The 12,158-nt window shown below is 35.7% G+C and overlaps 1 protein-coding gene across 1 annotated transcript; it reads left to right on the top strand.

The window, feature by feature from the left end:
* The first annotated feature begins 3,645 nt into the window (after window positions 1–3,645).
* Window positions 3,646–4,890, top strand: LOC128546057 (heavy metal-binding protein HIP-like). Its single transcript, XM_053518295.1, has 2 exons — window positions 3,646–4,095; window positions 4,291–4,890. The coding sequence occupies exons 1-2, from the start codon at window positions 3,852–3,854 to the stop codon at window positions 4,698–4,700; spliced, it is 654 nt and encodes a 217-aa protein (XP_053374270.1). The 5' UTR covers window positions 3,646–3,851; the 3' UTR covers window positions 4,701–4,890.
* The last annotated feature ends 7,268 nt before the right edge of the window (window positions 4,891–12,158 follow it).

Below are 12,158 nucleotides of genomic sequence, written 5' to 3'. Positions count from 1 at the left end.
GAAGTATAGTATTTTCAGATACACAAAACATTAGTGTTTAAAAATTATTGTTCAACAGTTTTAAGAATAAGTACGTTACCATTATTATATACGTTTCTAAAATTTACGATATATAGATTTTCCTTTCTCAGTCAATAGATTGTTTATGTAATCCTTATAATTATTTCAAACTTAGATAATGCAAGTATCTTATCAAGTTCGATATAAAAATGCATATAGCACAGCCTTGACATTGTAACCTACGTTATGATACGTTACTGAATGTGTATTTTAGTAATTGAAAAATACACGCTTACAACCGCTTATCTGTTTAACCAGATAAATTCACATAAATCAAGATTGAGAAACAACTAAGTTGCTAGGTTCAGTCACCTAAGTCATCATAATCACTGTCTGTTTCGTATACGGTGTCAATTACATTGGTCATCTCTACAGTACTTCTTCATAGTCATCATCAGAGTCATCAGTCACATGTGCCGATGTGTCACAATTTCAGCTAGACTCATGTCCATACCATTACATGTACTCGAGACATTGCCAGCACGTACTTGATACTTTGCAAGAAACATGTCATATATAATTTTATTGATGTTATTGTATTCTTCAGTCCAGCTGATCAGTGCTGTGTATGAACTACTTCAGCTAATGTTGCAACATACACCTGCTTTTTTTTCCTTCTAATTTGAGGGGTGTAACTTTCCCTGTGCGAACAAAATCACTGGTTGTTTCAACCAGTCAGACAGAGTATTGCAGGCAAAATTGAGCAGATTCTTTCTCCTTTGCTTATCAAGATGTTGTGAGCATTTATGTGGCGCTTTTATTGCCTGTTCCAGTGTAAAATAACAGTATTTCGTGTTTTTGAAGATATTGTTTTCACTATTTGACATGAATGCATTTCAGTAACATGGTACTTTGGTCTTTACTTTTGACAAGTAATAATTTTTGAGCAGATCCACGTGTTCCACGCTGATATGATTTGATCGACTGAGGACTCTAAGTGTCAATTACAAAACTGACACGAGCTGTCTTAGGTAGTTGAATGAACACAGCTTCGGCCACATCTTGGAATGTTGCAGGGATGGTTACTAAGCTTTGCAGCAGGGCGTTACAGTCAATCAACAAAACAATGTCATCTTTTTTGATGGCTGCAGCCTCTACATAGTGAAGTACTTTTTGACTTGTCTTTTTTCATTGGCATTCCAGTCGCTGTAGCTATAACGGCCAGATGACAGGTCCTAAAGGAAAAGAAAGTGTCAATTCTAGATCTATGTTGTGCTGAACAGCTAAAAGTACCAACTGTTCATACACGTTACGTTCTGCTCTTATCTGTAGTATTTTGTTTTGAGAACTGGTTTCTTTCCTTTTAACTTCAGCTGTGGCAAATATATTAAGTTTTCTTCTCTTAATGGGGTCTTGGAAAGGAATTGATTTTTCAATCAATCTTCTTTTGATAATCCATCCATTGTCTTTTCACCTATTTCAGTTGCCTTAAGGTCATGAGCGACTTCTGCTTTCGCATGAATACCAGACCACACGCAGTAAATTTTATCTTTGTTGTTTTATTTTTTGGCCTAGAATGGGTTCGTGAAGGATTCTATGCCATCATTAGCCTGTTAACTTCTTCACTCAAGCCTATCTGAGCAGGTTATACTTCTTTGTGGCCGGAAATGTCTTCTCTATGTACATCTGCATTCTGAAGTGTTGTTTCAATATACCTGGCTCTGTAATGACGGGTCATGCACCAATGGAAATATGCAGCATAGTTTCTACAGAAACCAAGTATGCCAACCACAGATTTTGCATGTCTGTTGATTGTCTGCTCTGTAGTAATATCTACTGCATTTCTCAATGCCGGTACAGAAGACCTAGATACACTAAAATCATTACTTAAGAGTAGCTCTTCTGCACCTGGATCAATATTCATCAATGTTAACAGGTAAACGAGGAGGTAGCGGGCATAATTATTGCGGTCAAATGCGAAGAACTAAGAGCACAGTTTGCACAGAGATGATATATGTAAATCAAAAGCATAAATCTGTGTTGCTTCGATGAGCAACAATATCATGTGAATTATGTCTACATACATTAACAAAATTGAGCTGTTTTGCCACTTTCACCCTTTCTGATTTCTGATTTGAACTGCTCACGTCTGTTGAAAATCTCTTTTTATTTCAAACACGTTTTCTTTGCATGAACTTTCAGTCCGTTTCTGTATTATTAGTGCCTTCTTATTATAATAAATGCTTTCCTTGCGAGGTTCTGTCTCTTCAAACTTGCATAGAAGCAAACGCTCAAGAACTTCCATTACAGTCCTGTGTACATTTAGGGTATGGTTGTAGCGTTTACCTGGTAATACTTCATCAAGTGAACCACTAGAACAAATTCCTTATTCTATTGCAAGTTCTACAAGACCATTGTCCTTCGTTAATTTTCCTACAGGCCCAAATATGGAGCAGATTGTGTGAAACACACCCATTCTACCAATTATGTTACCAAGTCCATCTCAAGACTGCAGAACCAAAGAATATGCCTTCTTAGCAACAGCCGAGTCACATGTCACTATAGTATATTTCTGGCTTATTTCATTACATGTACTTGCATCTACTGACGTTTATAACATATGCTAGCCTGTAGCATTATCATTGATTGAATAATTCCAAGGTGCCATATATATGAAACAAGTTTGAGTACTCACTCTCTGCAAATCATTTTTACACATTTGTAATTTATTTATTTATTTATTTATTTCTATTTCAATCCATTTCATTTTCCACGCAATGAAATCAGTTTCATTACACGATCATGAAAAATGATTTTCTGTTAATCTTGTTTAAGGAAAACAATATATAATTTATGTAATTAGTAATTTTCGTTACATAGATTTATAATTTGTGATATATTTATACGTTTTAAAATATATAATACATATTTGTGGAATTTGTACATGTTACATATCTGTTTAAACAAAATATTTTACCTTATCCCAAATATTTTTCAACTTTTGTAAAAGAATAATTATTATAAATTTGAAACTCATATGATCAACATTATATCATTTTATCATCTTTACTATACTTTATCGCTTATATATTCGTAATAATTAGAAATATTTCACAATCGATAAAATTATGTCAAGCTCTTATCTGTTATAACCACAACCTCTTTTTATAACACTTCTGACATAGACACTTCAAATAAGATGTAAAATCACATAGTTATATTTTCTATTTTCGTCACAATTTTTGGTAAAGTACATTTAATAACGTAAAGCACATGCCTATAAGTGTCAAGTTTACCTTCAAGATATAAATCTGTATATTCTGTCATTATATATTGACATATTGTGTAGCTAGTAAACCATTTATGAGTAACTGTAGTGCCAGTCAGTATTTTCTAGAAATTATGAATGGTAACGTATAAAGTAGGCTGTAACGTAAAAAGAACCCGACTGCCAGATGGCAGTATTTCTGGAATGATAGCTCATACTATATGCTTTAAGAAAATCATAGCGTAGAAATATCCCTAGAGGGGGGGGATGGGGGGGGGTTATTGTCAGCTCAAGGTCTAATAATCTGGTGCTGTGAATTCCTGAAATGTTTAATCATATTTCGTCAAAAATAAAAGCTAAACTTCATTTTTCTTAGCTCCACTGCGAGTAGAAGTTATAACGCAAAGTTATTGTCACAAAATGGAAAGGTTTGAGAAATTACTTTGTGTCATACTTCTGTTCTGTCAATTTAAATCAGTTTTAACATTACCTGTAGAACCTGTTTGTTCAAAATTTGCGTACGAAGAACAATTACTTGAAAAAATGGTGCGTATGGAATTCTTTGTGGAGAATATGCAGAAAGATGTACAAAAAAAGCATTACCAATGTTATGGACGTTATGAATGGCATAAAAGAGAAAAACGTTGAAATAACGGATAATCTTTCAGGTTTGCGTGAAAAGATAGAGAAAGTGGATTTGAAGGTTGAAAATGTAACTGACACAATGAAGGGCATAAAAGAAAAAAACATTGAAGTGGCGGATAATCTTTCAGAATTACATGGAAAGATAGAGAAATTGGAAAACATTAATGACAAAGAAGAGATAAGTATGTCCATTTTACAGTTGTTTTTTTTTCTTGGCATTGATTGATAGAAAAAAAACACAAATTTTCGTGAAACACCCTATTACAAATTACATAGTATTGTTAATACAAACTTTTTTTTTAAATTTATTAACGCTGCGTTTATGATATTCTCGAACAATAATATGCTCATGAATTCTAAACATGCTTCATTTATAGCGGCATCCGAGACACCAGCAGTAGCATTTAATGCACGCGAGGCAGTAGAGTATTCCGGTACGGATACTGTAGTGTTTTCAACAGTTATACTGAATGAAGGTAAAGCGTATAACGACAAAACTGGATTCTTCACAGCTCCGATTGATGGGATATACCAGTTCAATGCCCATCTTTGCTTTGTACGGGAGATCGATGTAGAGTACTATCTTAAAGTTGAAAGTAACTCTATTGCAAGTGGAGAGTATCGGGTCCCACAAGGTACAACTGACTTAAAGTGCACGTCTTTCAGCGCCGTTGCCTTGGTTCGAAAAGGCGAAAAAGTGCACGTCGGAGGCATGTCCTTTAAGAATTTACAACAAGCGAGTAATGACTGGAACTCTTTCTCTGGTGTACTGACACATAAAGTGTAGACAAACATGATGTGTTGTATCTGACAGTCAAAGTATAGACAAATGTAAATGATGAACTTACTCTCTTATGCTTCAAAGATATTTGACAATATTTAGCATGTATATCCAACCCGCATTTACATATTTTTGAAAATGAACTGCTTGATTTCATTCAAAATGCAAAACTTGATGGAAATAATTATCTAAAAGATCTGTGTCTTTGTCGTACTTTTACGTTTTATTAAAACTGTAAAATAAACTTTTATGATAATTAAGGCACGCAGTAATCTAAATACAAAGCGGTGCTATATTTTTACAAATTTTTATTTCATCTGTAGTTAAAAATCATCGATTGGTACTATATACAAATAAATGATAGAAAAGCACATTTTTTGACAAATGTCCTAGTTGGACAATGCATTTCAATATACCTCCTTTGTTTTTACTTTTGGTGTGGTTTTCTTTTGCATGCCCAAACAAATAACCGTTCACATGTACTAAAATGACCGTGTTTCTACCGATGGTGTTCAGGCATGATTAAAGGTCTTGAATTATTTTTTTGTTGTGCGATCTGGAGGTCAGTCCCGTGGACATAATTATAGGTCATATGGCGACGTTCTGAGTAGTATAGGGGCCTCTTTAGGGCCACGACTGCGCATGCGTGAGAATGACGTCATGCGCGGCGGCCATTTTGAATTTTATGTTTAGAATGACATCATCTTCCTATGTTAAGAATGACCTCACTCTGCTATTTATATCTCCCAGAAGTATATAGAGCTGACTTATATACCTATCTAGGGCGTGTTCGCGCACATTGAGGGTCAGGTGCTCAGCCCTAGACGGGGAGATACCATGAAAACAAAATATTTCAAGAAAATCAAATAAATATTAATTATATTTGAACATATAGATTTATCTATAACCTAAATGAATAAATACATTGTATGGTAAACAAAGAACTAATTAATGATAATTTAAAGCAAAATATTTATTATATTTTTAATTAAAAACATTAAGCTTTATTTAAAATAGCTACGTTAGAAATAACGTTAACTGAAAATAAAGTATTACATTTTTGTCGACGATGTTTCCTCCTTGGCGTCTACTGACAAAATGACTCAAATCATAAGCGTATTATCCCTAAATGCGCATGCTCGGACCTATTTTACAATGACTTAATAAGTTTAAATTTAGATAAGGTCATGAGTGCATAAAACGTATCATGGTCAGAATGTCTAGCGTGTGTTGATTTAAGGCCGGATAGACGGACAAAAAAGTAAACACTCAAAGTTAATCCCTTTAAAGTCCCCACAATGTCTGGCGTTTATTATTAAAGAGCGGAGGGGTGAACAATAGCCTATTCATCTGTCAAAGTTAATCCCTTTAAAGTCGCCACAAATGTCTGGCCTTATGTTGATTTATGGACGGATGAAATTAACAAAGGCCTATTGACTGTCCAATTAATCCGTGTTTTGATACGGGAAGGAGGTGACATCAGGTCTGGTCGCATAGGGAAACCGAAGTGCCTCTTTCATACCATCAATGATATGAGTTAAAGAACATTTTCTTAAACAATTGCCAACATTTTTAATGCCCAAACCAGAGTTTAGAACCATTAAAGGGTTTTTTTAAAGAAGGTTGCTATAAGACGTTTTAGGTCCATTTTTACATTTTGGAAACTGACATTTCTGAAAAGCCCAAAGGTGTACTTAAACCATAAACTAGGTGCCAACCCGGGAAATGAAGTCATTAAAATTTCAAAGTCATCGTACAGACTGGGGACCGGGTACCGTTAGAAAGATTTTTCCGAGTAGGTTCAGAAAATATGTACAATTATGGTCTATCTCTATCCTTTTTCCCAGTTTGGGGAATTTAAACCAAATCATTCATCCGGAAACACCCGCTTCATGCCTTTATTATTAAAGAAAAACCTAGGCATGTTGGTATCTAACCGAAGGTCTCGACTAGTACTATAAGCTGGTACACTCAAATCGGAAGTGAGACCAATCACGCTAAAATTCAAAATATTCTGCACGTTCCTAGACTCGAACCTGCACAAGCACAACACAGGCACCCCGCGTACCACGAGAACACACACCCACACACACAGACAGCACACTAACACACGCACCACACACACCACACGCGCAAACACACACACACAAGCACACGCACCCCGCCATAAATGCACCACGCACACACGTACACGCTATTAAACAATAAAAGTAACATCTTTAAAAATTTATTAAAAATTATCAAAATCTTTCGTGCCTATTACCCTAGTACACAATTGTGTCTGCAACTTCTTTAACAGGTATACAATAAAATATTCCTTTGTAGTTTTACATTTGTCAAATTTAGTTATTACAACAACATCAAAAGCTCCGAAATTGAACATGAAATTCCACAACGTGTAGATACTCCAACACATCACACAATATTTCATATATATAATTTAGAACATCCAGAATTTTTGAATCAACAGTGTATACACTTCAATATAATCGTACAAGTCTATGCATGAAATTAAACCTTCAGGGGATATTAAGTATAATAGTTTTTTGACTTGAGATGGGCTTAAAGATAATGTATGAAAGAGAACTGGCCAATGTTGACACTAATACTTTGAAAACTGTAAAAGCGGATTAAATTTCGGTCAATTTTATGACTTTTAGGAGAAACTTATAGAAAAGAATTTTTGTTATAAAACTTTTATAGTCCTTTAGGATACTGTCTTAAGTACAGTTTAGGTTCTAGAAAGCCTATTTCGACCATTCTAGGAAATCGTCAAGATTTTCAATAAACATAAATACTGTTAACTTTGAACAATCATTTTTCCCCTTTTCGTGACACATTTTCTATTCATCAATTCTGAATGTTAATTTCATGTGATAGAATTCATAAAAATTTTTTCATTTACATCCCCAATTCTCGTTTCGATTTCAACCGTTATCGAGTTATGACGTAACAGCGATTTTTAAACCTTCTTTCTTCCCTTTTGCAATAAACTCTTGAAACAGATAGCATTGGAAAGACTCGTCGCATGGGTTTTCAAAAAATGTATAGATATTTACCTCTATCTAGATCCGTTCTCAAGATATCGCGTTAAAGATTGAAGTGACGTCTTGCAAACGTTTTTTGAGCGGTAAATTCAATTTCGCAAACCAAAATTTCAAAATGTAATTTCTCCTCTATTTGTGACCGATTTTAATGATCTTGGGTCAAACCAAAACGCTTGGCGAGACCTAAGTGTTGGTAGCAAACAACCGGAAAAAGAAATCACTCATGCGTAATATCGATTTTCCCCCTTTATTACTCAACCGACTATACCCTGTTTGTATCTACGAAAGGTTTTGACTAGTACTATTCCATTGTTTGCACTAAAGAATATGGGGTCACTCACGCTAAAAATGCGTCAAAGTAAGCTTACCTGATCCTTTCACTTTGAGATCAAAAGTGACAATGAACGAATTCACAGGGTAAAGTGAAATAAAAAGAGCCAAAGCAACGTTCTGATTAGCATATAACTTATAGCAATGCTGTGATTGGCTAATGATATGACGCATTCTGATTGAATCATTCAGGGATCACCGTCATATATAAGTCAAAAGTAAAATTTAACAATGATTGAAGGTTACGAGTTACTGTATATACCAACAACCCTCCTTCACATCTCCTCCTCCTCCTCCTCCTTTTCCTCCTCCTCCTCCAAATCCTCCTCCTCCTCCACCTCAACCTCCTCCACCTCCACCTCCACCTCCTCCACCTCCTCCTCCTCATCCACTCCTCCTCCTCCTCCACTCCTCCTCCTCCACTCCTCCTCCTCTCCTCCTCCTCCCCTCTTCACCTCCTCCCACCCTTCCCCCCCCTCCTCCCTTTTCCAACCTCCTCCTCCTCTTCCTCCCCTGCCCCACGAAAGCGTAACAATGGCAAACAGAAAAAGCAGTGTCTTTTTGATAAAAGATTACTTACATCGGTTTCACAAATGCATCAGTGTCCTGTTTGCCATTCTTAAAGCTTTCTTTGGGGGAGAGGAAAGGAAGAGGAGGAGAAAGGAAAGGAGGAGAGGAGGAGGAGGAGGTGGAGAAGGAGGAGGAGGAGGAGGAGGAGGAGGAGGTGGAGGAGGAGAGGAGGAGGAGGTGGAGGAGGAGGAAGAGGAGTGGAGGAGGAGGAGAAGGAGTGGAGGAGGTGCAGGAGGAGGAGGAGGAGAGGAGTAGGATGAGGAGTGGAGGAGGTGGAGGTGGAGGTGGAGGTTGAGGAGGTGGAGGTGGAGGTGGAGGAGGAGGAGGAGTGGAGGAGGAGAAGGTGTGAAAGAGGAGTTGTTGGTATATACAGTAACTCGTAACACCTTCAATCATGGTTTTAAATTTACTTACGACTTATATAATGACGTGTGATCCCTGAGTGATCAATCAGAATGCGTCATATCATTAGCCAATCAAGCATTGCTATAAGTTATACTGACTAATCAGAACGTTGCTTTGGCTCTTTTTTATTTCCACTTTACCCTTGAATTCGTTCATTGCACTTTTGATCTCAAAGTGAAAGGATCAGGTAAGCTTACTTGACGCATTTTTACGCGTGAGTGACCCCATAATCTTTTAGTGCAAACAATGAATAGTACTATCAAAACCTTTCGTAGGATACCAAACACGGGTATAATCGGGTTTATAATAAAGGAGAAAATCGATATACGCAGAGTGATTTCATTTCCGGTTTTTTTGCTACCAACACTTAGGTCTCGCCAAGCGTTTTGGTTTTACACCAAGATCATTTAAAATTGTCCACAAATAGAGGAAAATTACATTTTGAAAATTTTGGTTGCGAAATTTGAATTTACCGCTCAAAAACGTTTGCAATGACGTCACTGGTAGTATAGGGGCCTCTTTAGGGCCACGACTGCGCATGCGTGAGAATGACGTCATGCGCGGCGGCCATTTTGAATTTATGTTTTAGAATGACATCACTTCCTATGTTAAGAATGACCTTTACTCTGCTATTTATATCTCCCAGAAGTATATAGAGCTGACTTATAAAACCTATCTAGGGCGTGTTCGCGCACATTGAGGGTCAGGTGCTCAGCCCTAGACGGGAGATACCATGAAAACAAAATATTTCAAGAAATCAAGTAAATATTAATTATATTTGAACATATAATTTATCTATAACCTAAATGAATAAATACATGATGGTAAACAAAGAACTAATTAATGATAATTTAAGCAAAATATTTTTTATATTTTTAATTAAAAACATTAAGCTTTATTTAAAATAGTTTACGTTAGAAATAACGTTAACTGAAAATAAAGTATTACATTTTTGTCGACGATGTTTCCTCCTTGGCGTCTATTGACAAAATGACTCAAATCATAAGCGTATTATCCCTAAATGCCATGCCGGACCTATTTTTACAATGACTTCATAACTAATTTTAGATAAGGCCCATGAGTGCATCAAACGTGATCCATGGTCAGAATGTCTAGCGTGTGTTTGAATTTAAGCCGGATAGACGGACAATAAAAAGTAAACACGTTCAAAGTTAATCCCTTTAAAGTCGCCACAATGTCCTGGCGTTTATTTATTTAAGAGCGGATGGGTGAACAATAGCCTATTCAACGTCAAAGTTAATCCCTTTAAAAGCCGCCACAATGTCTGGCTTATGTTGATTTATGGACGGATGCATTAACAAAGGCCTATTGAAACTGTCCCCAAATTAATCCGTGTATTGAGTACGGGAAGGGAGGGGACATCAGGTCTGGGTCGCATATGGACCGAAGTGCCTCTTTCATACCATCAATGTATGATGTTAAAGAAAATTTTTCTTAAACAATTGCCAACATTTTTAATGACCACCAAGTTTTAGAACCAGTAAAGGGCTTTTTTAAGAAGGTTCTATAAGACGTTTTAGGGTCCCATTTTACATTTTGGGGATCTGACATTTCTGAAAAGCCCAAAGGGTGTACTTTACCCTAAACTAGTGCCAACCGGAAATGAAGTCATTAAAATTTCAAAGTCACGTACAGACTCGGGACCGGTACCGTTAGAAAGATTTTTCCGAGTAGGTTCAGAAAATATGTACAATTATGGGTCTATCTCTATCCGTTTTCCAGATATTGAGGTTTAAACCAGAATCATTCATCCGGAAACATCCGGCTTCATGCCTTTTTTATTAAAGAAACCAAGGCATTTTTGGAAACAAAACCGAAGGTCTCGACAATTACAAAAGTTTGGAACACCAAACCGGAAGTGAGATAATCACGCGAAAAAATTAAAATATTCGCACTTTCCCTAGACCGAACCTGCACAAGCACAACCCAAAAACACACCGTAAAAAAACACGAGAACACCACCCCACACAAAACCACGCACACCACATACACAAAATGCCCCAAAAGACACACACCACACGCACACAACCCCCCAACACTGCAAACACAAAACAAAACAACACACGCCCCCACGCGCATACATAAACGCACGCACTACCCCGTAAAACGCCTTTTAAACAATATATGTAAAAACATAAAAAAATTTTAAAAAATTATAAAAAACCCTTTGGGTGCCAAAAACCCTTAGTACCCCAGAGTGTCTGCAACTTCATTAACAGGTTTTAACAAAAAATTTTTCCCCTTTTTTTTTTTTTAAACATTGTCCAAATTTAGTTTTAAAAACCAAAATCATAGTCTCCAAAATTAAAAAATCCCAAAAATTCCCACAAGGGGTTTAATACTCCAAAAACATCACAAAAATTTTTCATAATATAAAAGAAACTCCAAAAAATTTTGAATAAACAGTGTAACACTTCAATAAAATCGTACAAGTCAATCATAAAAATTAAACCCTTAAACGGAAATTAAGTATTAAAATTTTTTTAAAATTTTAATCGTTAAAAATTAATGTAAAAAGAAAAACCCCAATTTGAAAACTAATACTTTAAAACGTAAAAGCGAAAAAATTTTTTCCCGGTCAATTTTTTTGACTTTTGGGAAAAAACAATAGAAAAGATTATTTTGTTTTAAAACTTTTAAAAATCCTTTAGGATACGCCCTTAAGTAAAAGATATTCTAAAAAGGGCCTTTTTTCGCCCTTTCTAGGAAATCGCCAAGTTTTTTAAATAAACAAAAATACTTTTAAAAAACTTTGAACAACCCTTTCCCCCCCTTTTTCTGACACACTTTTTAAATCACTTCTGAATTTTAAATTTTAATTTGATAAAATTTCATAAAAAATCTTTCATTTACATCCCCAATTCCGATTCGATTTTCAACCGAAACGAGTTATGACTTAACACGATTTTTAAACCCTTTCCTTTCTTACACTTGAAAATAAACCCAAAAAAACAGATACTTTTGGAAAAAGATCTCGTCGCATAGGTTCAAAAAAATGTATAGATATTTACCTCAAAAATCTAATCCTTTTCAAGAATGGCTTTTAAGTTTGGAAGTGACGGTCATTGCAAACTTTTTTTAAAGCGGTAAA

Source organism: Mercenaria mercenaria, chromosome 11 (genome assembly GCF_021730395.1).
Source record: "Mercenaria mercenaria strain notata chromosome 11, MADL_Memer_1, whole genome shotgun sequence".
NCBI classification, from domain to species: Eukaryota; Metazoa; Mollusca; class Bivalvia; order Venerida; family Veneridae; genus Mercenaria; species Mercenaria mercenaria.
Note: the sequence above shows the minus strand (reverse complement) of the source record. Positions and strands in the feature narration are given on the sequence as shown.